We start from the raw sequence: 25,905 nt of genomic DNA on the forward strand, positions 1-25,905 counted from the left end.
AGTGTGAAAACAGAATATTACAGACCGCAAGAATACCAGTATCAAATCAGATTTAGCCACAGTTAAGTCTGTCTTTTTAGAACTACCTATCAAAATGCTTAAGAACATCATATGACAATACTCTCTCAATAAGGACATTTAATTTTACTAGTAAGCATGGAGAAAAAGAATAAGGTTTAAATAGTTTTATATATATATTGAATGACAAATAGAGATTTAGGTCCTAATAATTATAATAATGGCAAAGTCTTCAAGTTTGAAGATTAAGAATGAGAGCAGTGTTTCATATGACCAACCAAACCCAGTTGCAACCTGCATATATTTCCACGTTGTAATGTAGACAAAACCATTGCCAGCTAGGATGTTTTAATAAGTAATCAAATACTGAACAATAGTACTTAACAGAGGAAACAACAAAGTCATTAGAAAACTAAATTTATTATTAGTCATTTAAAACTATAATCATTTTCTTCAGATAACCAAAGTTATCAATTGTGGTTCTATTATTACATTTGTGGTGATCCAGAATATATTGTGTATTTATATACATCTCATTTATAGAAAAATATGAATGATTGAATGAATGATCAATTTACAAGAACAAAGTAACCCAACCAAAAAAAAACACAACTAGTTGAGTGATACAGTTTTCATGAGGGTCAACAGATCGCTGGATGAGGTAGTTTTCCAAACAGTTCTGGAAATAAATTAAAAAGTTTAATGAATTGGCTAAGCAACTATGAGCTATGAAAAATAAAGGAGAAAATTTAAAAATATAAACTTTTCAGTTCATTCAGGCAACAAATTCACCTTGACACAAAAAATATGGCTTATTTGTGCAAAATAATATTTTACAGATTCATACTCTTGCCTAAACTATAGATAATAGTAAATTATTAGCTAATTTGTGATGACAGCAAAATTGAATTTTATTTAGTGGCAGAAGTGAATTAATGTAAAAGGCTCATGAGTTTTTGTGATTGGTTAGGAATATTTTCATAGAAAGTTGGTAAGGGGAAAAAAAAAGTAATGATAACAAATCGGATGGTAACATTTCATTAGCTTTAAATTGTTATTTCTCATATATGTTTTCTTGGAGTGCCTACACATTTTTCCCAAAAAGACAACTGAGATCAATGAGCCATTTATGTAATAGGTCTGCATGGGAACAACTAGAAATATAATTTACTACCAGGAACACAGAAAAACAATTGAAGTTAGGGTATTAGAATAAAACAACGTAGATAAAAAAAATTTCCTTTTTTTTTTATAGAAAGTCTGTAATTCACATGTCTTTATGATAAGCTCCTACCTGAACATTTTATTACTTTCAACTGAGCTCTCAAACTTCTTTGACTTTTGGATGGCACATTTGATAACCTAAAGATATACATGCAAAAAAAGTTACACACTTGATTATCTAGAGAAGTGAAAAAATATTTCTTAAAAGCACAGCATTAATACTCATTTTATTTTAAAAAAAAACAGCTCCTTTTTTTAAAAAATATTTAACTCACAAGAATGTAAATTTTAATTTCCAATCCAACATTTAGTAATTGGAAATAAATTTTTTGTAGAGAATATCATTCTTAAAAAGAAATACTTTTATTACAGAGGAAAGAAAATATGTTTGAAACAACTAAACATAAATATAAACAATTTGTTATTCATTTGTCTAGATAGTGTCCTCTTCGGTCATATTCATTTTAAAGCAGTGTGCTTGATAATGTCATACCTCTTCAGGAATACTGGCCAAACGTGCAGCGTTGAAACCATAACTTTTAGGACATGCTCCTCTGACAAATTTGTACAGAAAGGTAATGGTCTCTTGGGAAGGGTCTTCATCATTCTCATTCTCAACCATGCAAGCCTGCAATACAAAATAATAATAATAATGTCAATGTTTTTGATTCCTTAAGATTAAGGATGAGCGCAGTGCTTCACATGACTATGCAAACCCTGCTGCAACCTACATATTTTTCCACATCTAATGGAGACGATGCCATTGTCTGCTAGGGAAGTTTTATTTTGGGCTTCTTCACCTGCCTTCAAAATATTAACTTATAAGACTAATGAAGTTCTTTGCTTTTGTTTTATTCTTCTGATACTTGGAAGCTGAGTGTATTTCATTTGGACAGTGATATTTATGTTTAGATTATAAGTTTCATATGTTCCCTCAGAAATGAAGATTATTATGTTCTAGCCCCAGGGGGATGGCAGTGGGCAGGGTTTGATCTCAGGACCATGTTTATGACAGTCCCATGAGCATACCACATAGCCAAGAGGCCATACTAGTCTACAAGATAGCAACGATTTAACTCGTTTGTTATGACCATGTCACAAACCTTTTAAGCGTTATGATACAATGAAGATAATATGCATGATACAATGAAGATAATATGTAGCAAAGACAATCTTTTAACTGGATGAGACACTAAGTTTGTTTGGAAACAGAGATGGATGGTGATTGGCAGTTTACTTGTGCTTCAAGTAAAACAAAATTTGGGACAGGTGAAGCAGAATATTTTTCAAAAAATGTTAAAACCAAAACTTTTTTATTTACAGAAAGCTACCTTGAGTACAGGCCCTATGTCTTTAATATTTACTTTTTCTTGAAGATTAAATGTTTATTAAGATGAAAGAAGACACTACCAGTTGCTGTGGACAATGGCTAATGAAGGACCTGCATAAAAATCCTAAAGCATTTTTACAACCAGTTGTAAGGTACCATTTGTATCTGAGTGGACTCAAGAATATCCCAAATCCTTCACTCGACAAAAGAATTCTATGTTGGTAACAATGTTTTCTTTCTGGCTTGGTAAGAAATTCTTTACGGCTTGAAAAAAAGTTAGTTTCCAAGTCTATGAACAGTTTATTTTAACTAACCTCCAAGCCAATTCCATTTTCTTAATTACTTTCTATGTTGTTTCTCTCTTAGCCTTCTCTGTTTAGCAATATCACTGGAATATCCTCTAAATTAATGTAAGCACCATTATCCATTTTTATGAAACAAAAAAAAAAAGACAAGCACAGAGAAAACAAAAGTATTCACCATGTGTCCCAGCCTGACATTCGAGTCGTGTTTGAAATGTTCCACGAGGGAATGATAATGAGTGGAAAACAGAGACCGACACTTGATGACCTCTGAAAGCTCCTTGACAACAGCACTGGCTATCGCTGTACCGTCATAGGTGGCAGTACCTCTTCCTGTTATTAGAACACAAAGAAGGCAAACATTAGATTACAGATTTTTTTAGAGATTTTTTACTAATTTATTAATTTTTTTAAGAAAACAAAATACATTTCAATACTATTTGGAATTAAATTTTTTTTTTTTTAAAGAAATAAAACGTACCCAGCTCATCCATTAATACTAAAGAGTGTTGAGTAGCTTGTCTCAGTATGGCAGACGTCTCACTCAACTCTACATAGAAGGTGCTCTCCCCTGAGGTATTTAAATATTAATGTAGTTCAACGATAAAATAATAAAAATATACCATATAAGATATAGGATATATAAGATATAGGATATATAAGATATAGATTTTAAAAGATATAGATTTAAAAATATATAGATATAAAAAGGAAAGTCAAAAGACAACCAATATCAGAATTCAACTAAAATACCAGTGTAGCATAACGAAAACAAGAACATACAAATATAAATGAAACAAAAATATTTTTTTTAAAGCTAGCCTGTACCAGTTCTTTAAAGATTTCATCAGAAAAAAAAATGAACTAGAATCAAACAAAGAAATGTGAAAAAAAAAGACTCTAATCTGTAAAAATAGAAAGCATATAAAAAAACAAAATAAAAAAAAATAGGTCTCACTCACCTGCCATGATTCTGTCACTAGCTCCAAGTCTAGTAAATATTCTATCAACTGGAGTCAGACGACATTTTGATGCTGGAACATAACATCCCTACAAAAAAAAAACCCAGCATATATCAATAGCTTTCAGATCAAAATTTTCTTTCTTTGTTCTTAAAGTTCCAGCACTTTTAAATGTACATGATAATTAGATATTTCAAGCTATATACCTTAAAACTTAGAAAAATGTAACTAGTTTGACAACAGTAGAAAAGTGTGTATTTATGGAAATTTCAATTATAAGCTAATCCGGCTAATCAGACCAGCCAGTTATTAGGACCAAAATAACAGTATCCCTATGTGGTCCAGTTAACTGGATTCCACTGTAATTGCTGACATGACTTAGTTGAGGGTAAAGTGATTTGTATTTGATGGAAACTTTTATGTCTATCAAAACAAAAAAAAGATAATTTGGTTCTCCTTTAATTACTTCAGACAAACATTCCTAATGAAACTTACAAATCAAGTTGCTCATGTCTATCGAAACATACAAAGTTTTATGAGAAATCAAAAATGTTTCAAAATAAATCTTTGTTTTTTAAATGGTAAATCTTATGTAAAAAAAAAAAAAAGGTGTCCAGCTCTAAAGAAAGCTTACCATTTGGGCCATTATTATAATAAGTCCGACCTGGCGCATCAATGTTGACTTGCCCCCCATGTTGGGTCCTGTTACCAGTACAACTTGACTTTCTGAGTAATCACTGTCTTCATCAGTCTCCTAAACAAGTTCAAAATTTCAAATTTTAATGACATTGTATGCTGTTAGTGTAGTGTTGATCTGTAAGACAACTATTGCATGTGCACCATTATTATAGCATTTAGATGGCATTCTATTGCTTACATCTTTTGCTCCGATAACTGTATCATTAGGGATAAAGTCACCACCTTCAAATGTTCTTGACACACACGGATGACGCCCGTCTCGTATTTCTAACATTGGCTATGTATAATAAAAGAATAGAAATATTTATTATTATTTTTTACTAATTATTTATGAAGGTAATCATGCATGTTATGGATCTGCATTTCTCAACTTATGGCCACAACATGCTTACAATTGGAGGGGGGGGGGGGATGCTTTTACTTTACTCTGAGTAAACATATGTGACTTTTGCAATTCGTTAGAACCAAAGCCAGTGAAACTAATGTCTGCTGAATGTCTTTTTAATGGAAACTTTTAAACTGAATCCAATGAAGTTTTTATTTGGTTCTGGCTAATGGGTTAATCCAGTAATAGATAGATAGAGAAACTAAGACTAAGTCTTTGCTACCTATCAAAGGGGCTAGAGTTTGAATCCCAACTCGAGCTGAGTTGTGTTTGCTGAGTGCCAAGAAGCGTCTCAGAAACCTTCTCCCACAAAGAGATTAGACCATAGTGCTATGAGCATGCTATAAGCATGAAAGTTGCACTATACAAAAGCAGTTCAAGAATAAGGAATATAGACCCCACACAATTATAATGAGATCCATAAAACAAGAAAAACATTTTTTTAAAATACTTTTTAAAAACAAAGCTTATATTAAGTGTAACTGCATCAGTTTGGATGAATCATCTAATTATATGTATGACTGACCTAGACCTGTGTGATGGAAATATTTTTAACAATTGTTTTTGTTTCTGAATGCGCTATGATCCTATCACTTGTCTGGACCAGTTGTGAAGGGGGGAGGGAAGAAGGGGGTATCTAGGTGACTGTTTAAATTATTGTTTTTTAAATGAATAAAAAAAAATGTTCACTCAGGGCTTAAGATTCCTCAAGGGGACTAATTCAACTTACAAAGCCAAATCTGTCAAGTTTGATTTCTTTCCCTTGTTCAAGATACCAAATAAAATAATTAATTACTAATAGATATTGAAGTAATTGGTTGTTGTTTTTTTTGTTATTGATTCTTCAGGTAAAAGAAATAATTGTGCAAAATTTCAGCGTAATCTGAGATTGGGTTTGATGTACAAACTTTTTATCATACAGGCAGACAGAGTGAGTTGATATAAACTATTTTAAAAAAAAATGCACAAATATGAAAGAGATGCAGATATATTTGTCCTTACTGTAGCTCTAAGAAATTATTTCTCAAATGAAACTAATAATGATACGAGTTCATGGAATATGAAGTCAAGTAGTTCCAATAAAGAACTATAGCTTATGTTCAAAACAAGAAAAACATTTTTTACATTTTTAAAAAGACAATACCTCCATTATTTAACTTTAAATATAATGTAAATATTTTTTGGTTCAATTTGGATATCGAACCCATGACACTGTCAGATGCAAAAAAAAAATATGCACTTTCTGATTCGGCCAGCGAGGAAGGTATATTTGCGTGATTATTTATTGGCATGCTTATTATATGGACATCTAGATCTAACACTAGAACTTAAGTTCTGATTTAGAACTCTTTAAGATCTAGTCTAGATCTACTTCTAGATCTAGAATCTAGATGTAATCTATATTAGATTTACATAAAAATAGAAGCAATGCTTATAAACTTCAATAAAATTTTAGCAACTTTAAATTTACTAAGTTATATCAACTGTTAAATTTCTAGGAAAATTGTTAGAACCGTTTTTGAGATCAGTTGTCCAAGTTCCTGGATCCAGGTTCCATGAAGTTCTGACTTGAATAGAGGTATTGTAAAAAAACTGTAGCAGATAAAAGGGGAGAAAAATTACCTTAGTGTCCTCATCAAGTAAAACAAATTCAGGTCTACACATATCTCCCTCCCCTGCTCGGCTGTAATTACTTAGAGCTATAAGAACATCCAAGACTGATAAGCATTCAACAACAGCTATCCATTTCTTGTGTCTGAAATAAAAAAATAAAATCCATAACTACAAAGTAGGACTTGAACCAAACATTTATTACATGGAAGTAAGAGATTTGATTGGCAGGCTCTAGAAAATTAGGCTGTCTAACCACTAGACCTCATTGGCTTCATTTGAATTGGGCAACACGATCAGAAATGTTCAAAGTCCCATAAACTATATTAAAATCCCTAACATGATGGGTAGAAAGTTAAGCAACTGAATCTAACTGTTCATGTCTTGATAAAGATCAGATACTTATTCTGAAATTAAAAATAAATTGGAGATAGCCTCAAGTGACCTCTATTGGAGAATCTGCTTGGCGATATTTGCTTCAGACTGTTACCATGATGGTTCAGAGTTTAAAACGTTGAGCCTGCAGCCATCCCCTGCCATACATTTAGGTCCAGAGGAGAAACTTAAACATCTATGAAACCAAGTAACAATGAGGTTATTTCACCTGCTCTAACGGACATTTAGGTCCAGAGGAGAAACTTAAACATCTATGAAACAAAGTAACAATGAGGCTATTTCACCTGCTCTAATGGACATTTAGGTCCAGAGGAGAAACTTAAACAATGAATGAAAAATAATAAAACACAGGAAACCTTTCATCAAAGCTGTGAAATATTCTGCGCATGATGTCTTTCAAGCAGGCATCTTTCCTTTCCTCCGCATCCATCAACTGTCTAAAAAGGTCATTGATCTGAGAAGTGCGGAAACGCTTGGCTCCTTTTTTAGAAGAAATCAATTCATATGAGTTTGGGATATTTTTCCAAGCAGATTCTGGCACTTCTATTTGAAATCTGTTTTTGGCTGTACCCCAATATGCTAGAGACTGAAATTTTAAAAAATACCTATGATGAGATTGAAACTAATACACTATCTTTTGACAGACTTTGACATTTTTTTTAAACTTATACACTATTTTTTGACAGACTATGAAATTTTTATAAACTTATTCATTATCTTTTGACAGACTATGAAACTTTTATAAACTTATTCATTATCTTTTGACAGACTATGCAACTTTTATAAACTTATATACTATCTCTTTTTAATAAACCTATACACTATCTCTTTGACAGATTAAGAAACTTGAAGTAATCAAACAAAGAAACAGTTCATACCCTACAGTTTAAAACTTTCTTCTGGGCCTCCAAAAAGTCACCCAGCTCTTTTTCTATAGACTTAATGTCATCTAGCGCTTGATCATAATCAGCATCAACTCCTGGACAGATACAAAATTTTAAAATGGTTACACAGAATGATCTAGAAAGATCTCTGACATTCACATTAATTTTGGTCTGTTCTGGAAGTTTAAACATTCCACTTCTATTGTTTCTACTATTATGTAAGTTAATACTCAAGAAACAATTATTCTGGCTGGTTGGACAAAAATATAAAGACACTGCCAAAGAAGGCACAAAAACTAGAAATGGAGTTACAAAATATATATATATATATATATATATATATATATATATATATATATATATATATATATATATATATATATATATATATATATATATATACATATATATATAAATGCATAAGAAAACAGTTAGTACTGGGTGTTGAATTCTTGAACATTGTCAATTTGTGCTTCCTCATTTAGTGTGTGCAGCACAAGAAAAGATGGAACCAACATCAGAAAGAACTCACCCAGTTCATGTTTCTACCCAGTCTAGCACAGAAAGTTCATTAAAAGTTTGCACTTAGAAAAGCATGAAAAAAAAAAGTCCTGCAACATTGGAATGCAATGGCCACACTCAAATTTTCTTATTGGCAAAGTTCAAATTTTCAGATTCCAGATTTTGTTTATTCCATTGTGTATAATCCAAAATTATTTTAAATTGATTAAAATTATGAAGTTTAATAATTCCTGAATAAAATATGTTACCTTTACTTGGTACAATGACACCATCTTTCTTGGCCTTTTTATGGTCAAAAGCAGTCTTAAGAGAGAGAAAAAAAATAGAATATACGTAAATGCACATGTATATATGAAAATATTTAAGGTGAAATCTTAAAACAATAATACCAACAAAATAAGTCATTTGATATTAAGAGTGAATATATTAGAAAGATACAATAGGCAGCCAGTAATAAGTTTTTTTTACTCAATGTCATAAATTTCATGCAGTAATTAGATTTATATAAAAAGATCATGTGTCCATGCCAAGTGCCAGGCACATGCAGACCTAAGTTCATATTTCATGTCATAACAAAGCACCAACAAACAACAGTTTTGTTATCAAAATATTTACATCAAAAAAGTTCAAGTCATCTGTGATGTCTGGGAAATGAGCTCCGCTTTGTGATCCTGTAGATGAGACGCTGACTGTCTTTGTAAGGAGCTTGGACCTGATGACCAAATTGTATGCTAATATATTAGAATTACAAGGGTACTTATAGGACATGGTAGCTTGTACACTCAAAATAATTAATGACAATATGTTAAAAAAAAGTTTAAGTAGCTGTCAGTTAATTCAATTAACAATCTACTCCTGCCATTTCTTTAGCATAAACTTTACTAAAAACTATAGATCCTCTGTATAGGTAACTAAGAAAAACGCGTTAAATCCTTATATTATTAAGACTATATGTTTTAATTTTGGTGTACTGAATTTGTGATTGCTGAATGAGAAAGACTATTAAAGAATTCAGTAAATCCAGATTGATCAAACTGATTTTCTAAATAAATAGCCTTTAATGTAAGATTATTAAGGATTCAGAAAAATATACATTTTTAATGTAACAACATACTTTAAAGTAGCGATTGATGGGCTGAATTTTTCAACAATTTTTGTTCCAAGTCTAAAACCTTCAATAGTGGTCAAGAAATCTTCAATTTTTCGCTTACTGAAAACACAAAGAAATACAATTATTTCAGTTATACTTCGTGAAGAGCAATGATTCATACTCGTAAAACTTTACAAATGTAATACCTTTTTTATTTTTAACTCAATGAATAAAACTATTAATTACAATTGAAAACATTAGCAAGCTTTGATGATAAATCTGAGTCACATAAAGCCTGAAAATCTTCTAAGTTTCAAAGATGATAAAAAAAATCAGATTGAAACACCTAAATTTTAATAGGTTTTAATTTTGTGAATTTGTTTAAGAATAAATATGTAATGAAGAAACAAAGCAATTTTCTTGACTTGGAGCAATAAAAGTGTATGTAATAGTACCTGTAAGTGACTTCCTCATAAAATATTGCCCGACCATCTGGGTGATTTTTGCTTTTCCCAGCAGACCCCAAAGAATGTATCCTGCAAATAGTTGGTTATAATCTTCAACATACAAGAAGGTGATAACATACATAGGTTAGGATTTAAATGTCATGTCTTTGACTCAGCTCTATTTCCAAGTGTTTCTAATATCCATGAAATTAATACAGAAAAAAAAAAGTTAAGTTCCACTTTCAGACCTTGCCATCTATAGGGCAGATGATGTAAAGGTAATCTGTTTCTGTAGCCCACAGTTAACAAGTGTGTCATGTGGCCAGCACAATGACTGTCTTGTCCTCAAGTTAAATCAGGTCCCCATTAGAGCTGGTGGAATCAAAGGCTCCCTAAAAATCACAAAATTAAAAAGCGCAGTCTTCACCAGGATTTGAGCCCAGGATCCTCGGTTCAAAAGCCAAGCACTTTATCACTCAGCCACCACGCCTCCGATGAAAGTAATACAGAAAAAAAAAAGTCAAGTAAAAGTACATAAAATTATAAGCGACTGTTTGAGCTAATGCTGGGCAGCAGTCAGCATTAGGGCCCAAATTTGTTTTTAACTTTCAGCATCATTGCTAAGTTTAGTTTTTTTTAAGTATTCATTTTTTTTTAAATCTAAAAAATTTATTTGGTAAAAATAATCATTTCAAAATAATTTTGTGGCATCCATGTGGTGAAGCAGCAGCATGCCTAAACATCATCAGATAATACAGCTGTACATACCAAATGATCAAATTAATGAGGGGACTGCAATCAAGATAGCAAGATGACAACAACCAAGCAAATAATTTTAAAATTCATTCAAAGTTATAAAAAAAGAATAACCTGCTAAGCAATCTCTCCAAGTCTGGCAATTTTTTCATCAAGGTCACACACTCTTCAACAACCCCCGGTAACTGAATGAGATCATCCACAGCATCTAATCGATCACAAATGGCTGATGGCTGACACAATGGTGCACAAAGCCATTGGTGAAACAATCTTTTGCCTGTATGTTAGTTAGCAGAGAAAACAAAATTACAAATAAACAAATTCCAAGTCAAGAGTAATTATACCAGTTTTTGAAAAAAAAATTATGTAGTTTTATACTCCAACTAGACAAGCAGAAAAAAAAAAAAAAGAAAAGTTTACCAAACCCTAGTTTAGAAGCTTGGTTTATATCTCTATAATAAAATATGTTTCAGAAATTGTGTTTACATTGATTTGGATATGAAAGTACATTAAGGGAGTAATTTATTCACCATTAGGTTTTAGCACTTTTAACTTAAAAAAAAGATTGTGTTTTAATAGTCCACGACATGACAGTCCCTCACCAAATGCTGTGCAGCAAGTGTTCAACCTTTCCAGCAGAGTTCCTTGAAGAGATTGTGTGGTTGAGTTCCAGACGACATCTAAGTTAGCCATGGTGACCCCATCAAGTACCTGGAAGTGTTTGTTTACTATTTGGTCAAGTTATCTCACAACTACAGCATAATACAATGACAATGATTTAACACTGCTCAGAAACATCCCTTAGAACAGTGTTTCTCAAACTGTGTTCAGCGAGGCCTGAATAGGTGTTCCACAAACTACTTGAAAAATTGTATTAATTTAACTAGTAAGCCACCACGAGAATTAATCATTCTAAAAAATAACAAAAATGTTTGGTTCTGTTAAATACTCAGAATGTGGGAAGTGTTCCACCAAGATAAACAAAATGTTTGTTTTGTAAAATGTTTTACATGTTTCGGATGTTCCCTCAGAGTAGAAGATAATTTACTTCCTAGTCCAAACCTCCCGCAGAACGACAGGGGATGGGAGCGGGCAGGGTTTGAACCCGGGACCATCGATAAGTCCAACAGTACAGCACACAAACTGCACAACCAGGCAAGTTGGGATACACTGCTTTAGAAAAAGAAATTTTCTTACTGACATGTTATTTCTTGATGAGACTAGTTAGGTAGTGAAATGTTATCAAGACTCAAAAGGTTTCACATCTACAATCCTTTTTCAGCTAAAAGGTGTTGTTTTTTTTAAATCATGAAACATCCAGACGTAATAAAAACAGAAACAAAACCATCATAAAGTATCTAGAGAGCAGCAGCAGGATGGAGTTTGTATGAAACTGAGACCAGATTACATTTTAAGATTTCAAACATATTCATTAAATATGATGAAATGATGATAAATTATAAATGGAAGAAAAGGTAACAACAGTGATAGTGCATGACAAAGCCAGCGAGTAGGTTCATAAATAGCCGAAATGACCTACATGACTAGAATCAATAAACCAAAGTTTATAATCTGATGAGAACATAAAACAAAAATTATCAGAATTACTGTCACCAACATGGAGAAGATCAGTAGATCCAGAGGCAAAGACAGCAGGTTGGGGATGGACCCAGCTGAGGGGAATGGCCCAGAACAGAGTCTGATGGCTATACACCACTGGGTTCAAAGGACTAAGTCAAGTCAATGTCACCAAAGTATTAAATTTTGTTTTTGTAAAACTATAACACACTAATATACATTTTGTTCTCCAGAATATTCAAAGAAAACAAAACCACAGAACAATTTTGTCCAGCAGCGATTACTCCAAAAACATCTTATTTAATAGTAAGGAGAAAGCGGAAACTAGAAAAATAGAATGTTTTGAGCATAATAAGTGCAAAGTAACTCTCATCTTACCATATGTCTAAGTTTGGGGTCAAATGAGCTGCGCTTGTTCGTAGGGGCGTCACAGTTGTCTTTCGGTTTGTATTCCTCAAACTTTCTCATGGATAAAAGCTCTTGATCCAGGAGACAGTATTGCAGGTACCTAGGGCAGGATAAAGAAAGTAAACCTCAGAATGGTACAACACAAGCAAGTATTTTGTATTTCTTTTTATCTTCAAATGGGCAAAGATTGTTATAACATGGACACTTCGAGATAGAAAAATAAAAAGGCTAAAGGAAGCCTCGGGATGTTCACTAAAGAGCTAACAGAATGTGGGCTAATGTTTGAGTAGCGTTACACAGAATATAATGTTCACCTGCCAATTCCTCCTAATAATAAAACATTTTACAAAACATAATATATATTATGTTCAATGCTCAATGGACTCAACGCTTTTAGTAGTGCCACGTTTCTCCCTCAAAAGCTACGGTCTGCGTGCTTTTTCAGTTCACGGACCAAAGGTTTGGAACTCACTCCCCATTGATCTCAGACAGACAACATGCTACACCACTTTTAAGAAGAACATTAAGACCTATCTGTTTAAAACTTTTTTTTAGATTAACTGTCATTTTAGCTCTAGTGTTTTTGTTTGTAATGTTGTTACAGCGCCTTGAGCCTACATTTTGTTTGTTAACAGCGCTTTATAAATAAAATTATTATTATTATTATTATATTAATGGAAGAGGAGAATTGATCTCATCTCAACTGTCCCTTGACGTTGGTCCTTGATGTGCTGTGACTATTTGCATAACCGAATCTCTTCGTTCTTTCTGGAGAATCGATAGTATTTTGTATAGTTATATATATCTTATGATGGCAATACTCATAATTAAAAATATGGAATTATTTCGCATGATTAATTCAAATCTTGCATTTAAAAAAACAAATCAAACATTTTTAAAGTCTCTAATTGTTCTCTTTCGCTGTCAAATTTTATGAAAAATCTGACAGGGCAAAGTGAAATAAAGTGAAATGAAAGCACCTTTTGATTTTGTGGGACATGTATAGCCTTTTACATGTATTTGGGGAGAACACTTGACTCTGAAATGATATCTCAAGTTTTGTCATGCTTACATCTGAAGTGTTGATTAAAAAAATAATTTAATTCACACGCAATCCTACTGTTTCTGATCTTCTACACTGAATTTGAAATTTATTCTGAAGAATACAAAGACAGCTTTAGACTTACCAAATGATAGCTCCAAGAGACCTCAAAGCCAGGTCACTAGATTCTGATGCAGTAAGCCCTAAAGCATCATCTAGACACAAAAATATGTTGCTGGTGTTAATTACAACAATAAAGTAAAATAAAATAAAAGCAATAAAAAAAAACATAGCACTTAATATCAAAGAGCATAACATTGCACTATTTACATGGAAGATTTAATAATATTTCTAGCTTGGCAATAAGAAATACAAAAATAAATGATTTCCTTTAAGAATGAGCACAAGTTTTTTCAGTTGATTCAAGACTTTTACATTCACATGTGTTTAAAAATAAATCATACATTTTCAGACAAAGTGCTTCTATCAGTTTTCCTCAAGCAGTTAAATCAATTACCTTGCAGTGGGAAAATGGTGTTTATGAATAGGTTAAGCAAATGTGAATAAAAGACAGCAACTCTTACTCTCTGAGACCATGTTTTTAATGACATCTGGCAGTATCACATCTCCACCGTCCACTTGGAAGTAATCTTCTTCTGCCAATGTTTTTAAGGTTTTACTGCTCTCCCAAAACTCCTTGCCTGGTGACAACGGCTCTTTCAGTGCACTTGTAAGATTGGCATTAAATAGTTGCAGTGTCTGCGCTGAGATTCTACCCCTCTCATAGAGAACCTGCAAGAACACACAAAATGTAAACATTAGCAAATTAGATAATTATACTGACGAAAAAAAATGACAAAAAAAAATTCACTTTACTTCAGAGTTAACTCTTTCTCTCCTGACTGACGATACCAGCGTTGATTCCACCAGAATGTAGTAAATAATTACGGAGAGAAAGAATTAATTAACTTATCTAGATAAGGCATCCAAATGTGAATATATTAGTTCAGGCTTTATTCATTACAATGAATAATCAGTCCTAATAAAACTGACGAAAAAAATGACCAAAAAATGTTCACTTTACTTCAGAATTAATTATCTAGATAAGGCATCCAAATCTTGCTATACTAGTTCAGGCCTTACTCAATACAATAAATAATCAGTCCTTTCAATTACAAATTCAGGCAAGACAAAAAGTTCTAATCTTATACATACAATAAGTTTACCTGAGTGGGAGTATAGTGTGCTAGTAATGTACGCATCCGGGACAAATGGCGGTCATCAGTAAACTGCCCGAGCTGCAATACAGTAACAAAAAAATGATTCCTGATTTGGAAACCTAACAAGAAAAATACTTTAAAAAAAATACTTAAAAAAAAAACAACAAATCTTATATTGAGTGTATCAATTGGTTTGGATCAGTCATGTAATTAAATTTATAATAAGCCTCAGACAACAATCTATAAAGGGGACTAATTCAGGTTATACCACCACTTCAGTCAAGTACTATTTCTTCCCCTTGAAAACAAAGCAATTTATTACCAATAGTTCATTAACTAATTGGTTATTTTTTTTTTAGGATTCTTTTGAAAAAGAAATAATTGGGCAAAATTTCAGCTTGATCTGAGACTGGGAGTCGGAGAAATAACATGTGCGAACTTTTGGCCAGACAGATACACAGACAGAGTGAATTGATATAAGTTTTGTAAAAATTTAAAGCAATTAGTCTTTTAATAATCAAAATAAGTATTGATCCAAAAGAGTAGAAAAACAAATATACTTCTAAATACTTTAAATCTCTAAGTTAATAGTTAAAAGATTATCATTAAAAAAAAATTTTAAAAAGCATATTTCCAATCAAACTCTATAACATACATGAAAGGTTCCAATAAATGTGTCAATAAAACAAACTCCGTATGAGCTGGTACCTTCTTTGTTTTCTGTCTGCAAATAAAATTTAAAAAAAAATGTATCCTCTGACAACCAGTTAGCTCAAATTTTAATTACGAACATTAAAAAAAAGAAACTCAAAACTAAAAACAATGCTGAGCTTCTTCAAATAATTAAGCTTAATATGAAACAAATAAATATTTAAGAAAAAATAAATGAGATGGTGTAGAAACGAAATTTAAAAAAAAAAAATTTAATGTGAGACACATCTCCAAATGCATCTTGTTTAATAAAGGAATGACTGAATGGCAAAGAAATGTTTTATTTTTTAGAAGTTGGTGGCTGTCGAGCTAAAATAATATCTATCTTCAATAAAAAATCTATACTTGATTGATTAAGATTATTTTCCATTCTTCAAAGCACAAGACATCTCTTTGGAATTTAAGGAGACATGATAAAAGCTAATATAAAAATGAATGCAACAATAAACTCATCAAGATGCCCATTCCTTTAGGGACTAAAAATGAGGTTTTCTTGCCTACAGAATTACCAATGATTCAATTTTTCTTTTGGTAAATTTGTCAGCTGCTCAATTTTTATCGACAGCCTCCATAGATAATAGAAGCTTCTAGCAAAAACTTCACTACTTACTTTCTCACAAACAGCAAGAATGTACTTGCTAGTGGCATCCCCAGTGTCGCCATCTAAATAGTTGTAAGTTTTGGTACCTTGGGTGCTGACTTGACAAATTTCCCTTTTCACAACTTTGTCAAACTTGGAAGCTGCTCTTCCCACTGGCAACAAAAAAAGTTTTAAAAAATTTGTTCATTGACGACGACTGACAATATTGATCATTTAGTGCTGAAAGCGCCAACTACATTCTTCTTCTATGTTAACCATTTTTTTTTACAGTTTTAGATGTTCCTTAGAATTATTACATCCTAGTCCAAGCCTCTTTGCTGAATGGCAGGGGATGGCAGTCCAGAGCACATACCCCACAACCAAGCAGCAACCCTATGGTAAGTAAAAGTGCTGGTTTGTAAGCAATGACATCAAATCCAAACTAGCCTAATACCATTGACAACATTAAATAGGAACTGTATAATGACTAGCTAAGTAAACATAACATTTTTTTTACTATTTCTCTTGCTTCACCGAAAATCCCTTAATTTAAAAAAAAAAATAATATCCAATATCATGAAATTTATGAGAAGTCATAAGTCTTATCCAATACTTAAAACCTGAAAGATCATGACATTTTGTTATCAAAAGATCATTTAAAATGCTGTTCACTAAAAACAGTGGTTGGAAAAAGAAAAAGGAATCTGATTTAAATTACAGCTTGACCTGATCATTAAGCCAACACTAAAAATGTCATTTATAAGGAAAAAACTCTTTGTTTTCTAGTAAAAGTGCTGAATGTGTTTCTTCTTTTTTTCATGCAAAGTTGCGCTAAAAAAAGTTGAGGGCTAAAAATAAAACTAAACGCTTAAGTAGATGTTACAGTAATAAAAAAAAATCTCACTTGTTTTGCATCGTTCTGACATCATCTCCGGAGTCTCCGTCTGCTCAACCCTAGCAACTTTGTAACCTTTCTGTATCAAGGCATCAGCATAACGATTGTAAGCTATTTCTGGGAAACCAGAGTGAGCCCATTCACCCTGAGGTGGAGAGAAAAACATTTGTTAAAAAAAAAAAAAGGCCTCCACGCTTTAAGTCAAGGCAGCAGCACAAGTTCACAACAGTGAAATTATAATTAGCCTTATTAGCCTATGAACAGTTTTTTTTTTAATGTGAAGAAACTATTTTTCAGACATGTGATATGGATAAATTATTATCTATATATTCTTTTCATAAAATGTAAAGCAGCAATAACACATAAAACCATAATTTACAAACAAACAAAAAATTATAATGAAATACTCAAGACACATTTCTTATTTCATATGCTAGTGATCCTTCTTTCCTAATGCCTTTAGATAATGGAATGGGTTGCCTGAATCAGCCAGGAAAACCAATGACTTAGCAGAGTTTAAGTCATTGATTAGCATGCATGACTAAATTGACACATGAACTGTGTAGGACATAACTATTTTCTCTTTTAAAGTATCATCTGTAATTTATAAGATTACATTCACAGTAACTACACTTCTGGTTTGCTATTAAACGTAAAAGTTGAACCATGTGGAACAAACCTTCATATAAATAAGACCAAGTTCATTGACTCCTGTCACTGCGTCCATATGGTACAACTCATAGAACTTGCCAACCTGAGGAAAAAGCCAGGATTTTTTGTTCTAATAGATTATGTGGTTGTGATCAAAGTCTTCTAAGTTTTTTATAATATTGCACACAAGTCAAGACCCAGACAGATGAACTGTTAGTTATTTTACAGGCACAATGAGTTCAAAGATATAAAAAAAGCAATAGAAAAAAAAATGACTCTTTAGAAACAAAGCTTATCTGAGGAAAAGAACTGCTAAATACTGACGTTTATCTTAAAATTACAGGGTTTAGCTCCCTTTCTGCTATATAAAACAAAATTAATTAATTAGTACTAAATGATGGACTAATGGTTAATTCTTCAATTGATTCGTGTATTATCATCGACTATGAATAATTATGCAAAATTTAAACTTGATCCAAGAATGGGAAGTGGAAGAAAAAATGTTATAAGGGAATTGAATCCATATATACATCCCCATCTCTCATTAAGTAGCATTTACTCCCTTTATTTCGATATCAAAGAAAATAATTAATTACCAACAATTAATGAACTAATAAGTTAATTTTTTTCACTGATTCATGTCTTGTCATGTTCAATGAATAATTGTACAAAGTTTTAACTTGATCCGAGAATGGGAAATGGGAGAAAAAAACATGTTCACTTTTTTTTTACCAGACAGACAGAAGGAGTGACTTAACATAAGCTTTGTAATAAATAACAGGAAAGACTTAGAAGTTATGTAATGGTGCATATGTTTTATCAGGTGACCAGGTTAGTTAGACAGACATCACATTAATGTGACAGATTGGGCAGTAAATATGTCAACTCCCATTTAGAACTGAGAGGTCCTTGAGGCTGGTCATATAATGTTGGAACATGTTTGTTTTTTTAACTATAACTAGCGATTAAAGATTTGTAGTAACAAAATTATTAGCTTGTGCAGTCAATGATTAGTTAGGGTGTCATCTGATCAGCTGAAGATGTAAAAAGAATTTAAAATATTGCTGTCAACTTACCTTGAAGAAGATCACAGTGTCAAAATGATGAGTTTTGAGTTCCCACCACTGTCGCATTGCCTGAAAATTAAAAAAAAAAAAAAAAGTTCCAGTACAGAAAAAAATATATGTAACTTTTTAACATTTTTTTTCAATTCATAACTCAATTAGAGGCTATGCCCATTTTTTTACTTACTGGTGTTTGCTTGTTAAGAAAAGACTCTGGCACATATAATGTCTTTGGATTGTATTCAGGATCTGATTTGAGCTTTTTGTCTGCATCTCTGAGGACATCATAAAACATTTTTTAAGCGCATCAAAGCAAAAGCACTAACTAAAAATATATTTTGAAGCAATAATTTTTTATAAAAAAGAGATGATTGAATATCCTTTATTTTTAATAGTCTGTATAGATAAGTATTAAATTAAAAAGAAATTTAATCCTTTCTACCATCTACTAGAGCATTAAACTATTAGTTTCAATGCAAGAGAGCTGGCTCCAGCTTCCATCAACTCAAGTACAGTTTAATGTATGAAAGACAATGATGATATTCCAATGTACAGGATAATGACCTTACAGATGTTCATGTCAGAAAAAATTTCCTTACTTAATTTTATCGGGCTGCATGAAGTCCAGGTGAAGATGAGGAAAATTGGACACGTCTCTTTGCGATGAATCATCTCCAGCACTGGCCTAAATAAATACAATTTGAGGATAACATATAAATTTATGCATGTAGACAATCAGTCAGCAGTCAATGGACCTCATTCACCAATCGTAAACAAACAACATTTTTCCATGTGGTTCTCTGTCTCTTCTATACAAATTTAGCAATCCATAAAGGCTGTCACGTGATACGTAATTTTCATTATTTTACGATTGGTGAATGAGGTCCATTAGTTTATGCGACACACTTGTAAACAGTCAATTAATTCATGTGACACTATTGTCAGCAGTCAATTAATTCATGTGACACTATAGTCAGCAGTCAATTAGTACATGTGACACTCTTGTTAGCAGTCAATTAGTTCATGTAGGGAAGCTTTTGCAAATTGTTTACAGGTTCAGCATCACAAAAAAATTATAAAAATAATCTTAAAAAAAACAAACAACAACAAACCTCTGCAGATGAGAACATTGACAACTTAGATTTGGTATTTTCACTTATAGTTGGGCTCGTCTTTTTGTCTGTTGCAGCTGAGAGGTCAAGGACTTTCCTAGCTTTGCTTTTTGTTGCTTTTGTGCTATTGTTCTTACGCTTTCGAGACTGGTATAAAAATAAAAATCTATTTTCATATTAAAAAAAAAACACATTGTATACTTAATAAAATAACAAGAAAAAAGAAATTTGCAGCTAATATCATTCTCTTTTAAACAACCATCTCACCACTTTCACTGGAGACTCTGGGTCTGAGGCTTCCTCCATTGATGACTCTTCTGCTTCCTCTTCTCCTGTGCTGACATCATCATCATCCTCTTCTTCATCAGATGAGCCTACTGGCTTGAATTCATCCTCTGTTAACAAATAAGAGTCCTTTTTAAAATTTCTTAATGAAATTATAGTAAAGAAGAGTAACATACTTTTATGTAGTTGATTTATTGTTACCGTTTACATAGACTTATCAATTTTCAAAATAATAGTTGTATAATTCACAAGGGATGGGGCATAGTGGCTGAGTGGTTAAGCACTTAGCTTCCAAACCTGATTTTGAATTTCAGGATTTTTAGGGCGCCTGTGAGTCCATCCAACTCTAATAGGTACCTGACTTTAGTTGGGGAAAGTAAAGGCGTTTGGACATTGTGCCGGGAATTTTGTTATATTTTCACCAACTATTTTCTTCCCCACAGCAGAGCTAGCTAGACTCCAGAGTGTCATTATTAAAATTCTAGACAAAATGTTTTTTGAAATCGAGGCTTAGTTTGCTACTTTGCTTGCTTAAAAAATAGAATAGCAACCTTCAACATTCTTTGGTTATTTGCACTTGCACAGATTCCACTTAATCTTTTTGTTTTATCAGACAAGTACAATAACCCATAGATTAACCATAGTCTGCACATACCTTCATCTTCATCAGAACTTAAAGAGTTGACAATTTTTCTTCGCTTGTTCTTAATGGCTGCTTCTTTTGCTGCTTTTCTCTTTGACTTTGTCAGAGTCTCACTGTTGTCAGTTGACTCTTTGTCTGGGGATTGTTTTTTCGCAGAGTTCTCCTTGAAAAGAAATTTTAATTTTAGTTCAAGCTAGATATACACAAATATCACATCCTGTAAATTCGTGGACTAAATAATATCCCAATACTATGCCATTAAATTGTTTTTATTCAAACAATATGTTTGAACTCAGAATTCCCCAATCGATGAGATCAAAGAATATTTTTCACTTGGCTTGAAAAAGGCTTGAACATAATTAGCTCTTTGAACCTTAGATTAAGCTTTCCAGAATATGTAGAGAATAAAACCATATTCAACTTTACCAGCCGAATCTCACTATTTTATAGTCTTACCTTGTCTTTGTCTTCAGCATGACTATTTTCTTTAACCACCTTCTTTTCACCATCAGACATTTCATCGTCAAAGATATCAGCTAAAAAAAATATATATATGAGATTCAATAACCAGCTTAGAGGTTGTCCATTTAATAATTTCTTTTTATATAGAGTTAGAGCTTTTCTTTTTTTTTCTTCATATGCAGTTGTATTTGTTTACTTATCCATAATTGCATTCAAATATTAATGTAGTTGATCATTGTGAGTGGTCACAGAAAGATGTATCTGAGTAATAGATAATTAGGCTAATAATTGTTATAAAACTGGTCATGGAACCCTGTGTTTTTGTTTACAAAATGATGAGACCCCAATTAAGTCTTCTTCTGGATGATTGTTTGAAGTATGTGAGTGGATCATGTATGCGATTAGCCAAATATTTTATTTCAGCTGCATGTTTTGTGCCCTTCTAAGTTCTAAAAGTCAGTCACATCTAAAGAAAAAATTAAGCGTACATTTAAAATGAGATTCAATTCCTATCTTAATAGGACTTAATTTAGTTTCTGGGAGTCTAGAATAGTATCAAGTAAGTAAAGTTCCCCTTTCAGACCTTGTGATCTATAGGGCAGATGATGTAAAGGTCATCTGTTTCTGTGGCCCACAGTGAACGAGGGTGTCATGTGACCAGCTCAACGACCAACAGCCTTTACTTTTTCCCAACTAACGTCAGGTACCCATTAGATCTGGATGGACTAAGAGGTGCCCAAAGATACCAAAATTTAAAATCCCAGTCTTCAGCACGATTCGAACCCGAGAAAGAATAGTATGAGTCTACCCAATTCTTAACTGGTTTAAAGGCATAATTCGTAACATTAAAAAAAAAAGGCAACAGATCGTTAGGGTTTACTGGGAAAAAATATAGAATGTTCAAAGTTATACATTTTGATTATTTTAGTAATCTGGGCATAGAGGCTGAGTTGTAAAGTGCTTGATGCCAAATAGAAGGGTCTCAAGTTTAAAATCTGTAAAGACTAAGATTTTGAACTTTGGGATTTTAAAGGCACACCTGAGTCTACAAAACTCTAATGGCTACCTGACATAGTTTGGGAAAGTATAGTGGGTTGGTCACTGTGCTGGAATATGAGACCCTCGTTAACCATAAGCATTGAAACAGATCATTTGGCCCCACAGATTGCAAGGTCTGAAAGGGGAACCTAAAATTAGTAATAAACAATACACTAATAAAACAAGAGTTGCTAATGAAACGTGAAACTTTACGGTCAAAATCCATTTTGTCTTCAACTTCCTCCTCCTCATCCTCCTCCTCACTAGAAGGTTGCAATTCCACCACAAGTTTCAGCCTCTCGTCAGCTTCCAATAATAGTGCTTTGTCTGCCTCTTTAGCTCCATTTTGTATTTTATTATTGAGTGTATAGAATTGTCCCCCTTTCTGAAAGGAAGTATCACTGGTACCAAGGAAAGGCTTAATGTTTCTTGAGAGACAAATTACACAGACAATTAAGATACAATGGAAGAAATATTTTAAAAATATTAGAAAGAAAGAAAATATTTCTAAAAAAATCAGTATAAAAATAAGAAATTCTTAATTATGAATTGAGATTTCTAAAAAGTAAGGATTTTTTTATACTTTTGACAGACAACTTGTAAGACATTAGATTATAGTTTAATTCAGTTATAATTATAGCTTTACATCAATGCTAGACATTTTCTTAAAGTCTCAATCTATTTATGAGAATTTGCAAATATACAAATAACTGTTCAACCAATGTAACAAATATTATATTTGATTGAAAGTTCAAATGATAAATAATGACAAACTTTTCTTTTATCCAGGCTCTTGATGGGGGATCATCAAAAAATTGGACATGGACTTGCGGTACTTTGCCTCCTTTAAAATGTGTCTTTTGAGTTGGATGGTTGCATACCAAACTTGGCCACCAGGGGAAGCCTTCCAGTTTAGCCCAGACAACATCCCATAATGAAATGGCTGCAAAATAAAGTAATTATATGTAAGGGTATATATATATCTAATCATCAATAAGATGCAAAATATATATTGTCACAATCAGTCATACAGTGTACATATGTACTAACACAATACAGAAGCAGTAGTTTGACTACAAGTTCATTGTAAAAAGCTTTAGAAATAACTAGAATATATACATGTATATTTTCCATAAATATCAACACATTATCAGAAATTTATGGAATCTCATGTGGCATGGCTATATAAATGGATTTATATATTGTTATAATATAAATGAACTGGCTGTGTGAATAGGAGTATGAGATCAGCCAATACATTTCAACTGGTCATGTGTGATGAGGAACTGTTATATGGGTTGTGAACAGCTAAGCATGTAGATGGCCTGAGCTATAATCAGGCGAGTTTGAATAGGAGCTGTCAAGTCCTTTGAGTATGTAGTGGCTGTTTTGTCATTGACTACAAATATGTCTGCATTGGCAAGCTCATTGCATCTCATGTTAAGCTTTAACGTGTTGTAGTAGATCTGTTTATTATGTCATGTAAAAGTCTTAAGCATAACAGTGAACAACAGCCAGTAGAAATTTGAACAATCTGACATGAGAAAGTTGATTAGCATTGCCAGAGATATTATAAAAATATTTTTTAATTATTTAAAAAAAAAAATAGGGTTCGAATCTAGATCTAGATGATTCAGAACACTCTGGCAACAATCATCAATGGCTGGCACCATATATACTTAATTTATGGTTAATATTAATGATGTTGACGAAGTTCTAATTGGTTTGGTGTATTTGTGTTTTCTGTAGCAATAGTTTAGTGATATGAGGTTGCTAGCCTTACGACCGGCAAATACCCCTATAAGAAATACTAATTCAGATGAATAAAGCTAGGTTTGCCTTTCAAGTAATCTGGCGCTCTAAGGCACAATCTCAACATAACAAGATACAAACCAATAATTCAAACGTTAAGTCATTCCTTGTATACGGTTCAAAAGCATGCAGAGTCACGGATGCCTACGCTGGATATTAGGAATTAGGTTACCAGAAAAGATTACTGTCAATTTCTAGGAGACAACTAGACAAAAGTCCATAGCATCACAAAGCGAAAGTGGAGCTGGATAGGACACACCCTGCGAAAACCAGCTACCAATGTTGCAAGGCAGGTAATTGATTGGAATCCGCTGCAAGGAAAGGAAAGTGGGCATACCCAAGCAAACCTGGAAGAGGTCAGTCCTCAATGAAGCTGAGGTTACTGGAATGACATGGGAGCAGATGAAGAAAGCTGCTCAGAACCAACTTTGGTGGAGAGGTGTTGATGTTATTGCTGCTCTATGCTCCCCTGGGAGTGCACAGGACGTGACATGATAATTTTTAGTCAAGTACAGGTCATTAATGTTGACATTGTCATTGTAAAATCATTGATGCTTTTAATATCTAGTCCTTGAATTATGAATCAAAGTCTAGACAGATGACGAGTAGGTCTAATTATAATCTAATTCTAGTCATCTAGTATTAGCCAGGGTCTAGAACTCTTGATTTATATTTATAGTAATTATAGTTGATAGTTTTATAGAAAAAAAAAATCGTAATTGACGTAATCACCAGATTTGTCCTTCTTAATTGTGCTGTTCTTAGATACAATGTGAGATTTGTCTTCAGGAGTTTCTTTTCCACTTTTCTTGGACTTATCCGAATTCGGGGATCTACGAGGAGACAGCACATCTCCATTCAAACCATGACCATTTCCATCACCACTGCTGGACTTTTCCTGTTTAGGTGTCTTAGTAAAATATGCAAAAAGCGTATTCGATTGTTTTCCTTTGGGAGTCTTTGACATTTTACACAAAATAGATATACATGTATCAATTGGATACAGAATAGACCTAGATTTAGACTTTATTTAGAGATCTATGAATAGAAAAAATACAATTGAAATTCTTTCATTAGTACAGTAGTCTAGATTCCATGTTTTGTTGACATGAGTTACGGACCTTACATTAGCGCGCTTTTTCCGGTAATTGTCATGCAGTCAGAATTACGAAAAATAGCGCAATAATATAATTATATCAAACCCAGACAAATTTGTTTACATATAGACACATAACGAGTCTAGATATTTGGCCTCGATATAAATAAAATAAATTTAGATAGATCTAGATTAATATTCTATATGTATAGAGCATATGATGTCTTTTTATGAAAGATAAAAATACATTAATAATATAATAAAATATTGCTATTTAAAAAAGGCGAACTATTTATTTTACTATGCACAGCAGTACTGTAGCAAGGTTGTCTATTCGGGTTGTTGAATGACATGATATTTCCCTATATTTTGTGAAAAAAAAAAAGAGTCATCCTTTCTGTATCCGTAGTAGGCCTACATATTTTAGTACTAATAGCATCCTTACACTAGCTCACTTAGTGATGCACATAGACAAGACGCAGCAAATGGAATTCTAATTAAATGCAGAAAAAAAAATCTTATCTTATCTTATATAATACAGACGTTACTTCAAAAAAGAAGATGATTACGTCCTACGCGTCATGCATTTAGTCATGCATATTAACCAATGACTTACATTCAGCCAAATCACTGGTTTTCCTGGCTAGCTAAGGCAACCCATTCCATGCTCTAATAGCACTAGG

General features: G+C 32.6%; 1 protein-coding gene across 1 annotated transcript; it reads right to left on the reverse strand.

Moving 5' to 3' along the window:
- Positions 1-419: 419 nt before the first annotated feature.
- LOC106071126 (DNA mismatch repair protein Msh6-like) lies at positions 420-25,258 on the reverse strand. Its single transcript, XM_056016038.1, has 35 exons — positions 24,859-25,258; positions 23,089-23,257; positions 22,528-22,742; positions 21,271-21,350; positions 20,827-20,977; positions 20,154-20,281; positions 19,887-20,033; positions 19,374-19,459; positions 18,962-19,049; positions 18,787-18,846; positions 17,739-17,813; positions 17,069-17,204; positions 16,195-16,337; positions 15,529-15,597; positions 14,880-14,951; positions 14,238-14,445; positions 13,799-13,868; positions 12,582-12,711; positions 11,228-11,336; positions 10,740-10,902; positions 9,879-9,959; positions 9,448-9,543; positions 8,949-9,045; positions 8,582-8,636; positions 7,806-7,906; positions 7,284-7,513; positions 6,544-6,676; positions 4,714-4,812; positions 4,471-4,590; positions 3,837-3,924; positions 3,356-3,445; positions 3,053-3,207; positions 1,736-1,870; positions 1,313-1,380; positions 420-697 (listed from the first exon to the last, which is right to left on the reverse strand). The coding sequence occupies exons 1-35, from the start codon at positions 25,091-25,093 to the stop codon at positions 631-633; spliced, it is 4,149 nt and encodes a 1,382-aa protein (XP_055872013.1). The 5' UTR covers positions 25,094-25,258; the 3' UTR covers positions 420-630.
- Positions 25,259-25,905: the final 647 nt, after the last annotated feature.

This window comes from Biomphalaria glabrata, chromosome 17, assembly GCF_947242115.1.
Source record: "Biomphalaria glabrata chromosome 17, xgBioGlab47.1, whole genome shotgun sequence".
NCBI classification, from domain to species: Eukaryota; Metazoa; Mollusca; class Gastropoda; family Planorbidae; genus Biomphalaria; species Biomphalaria glabrata.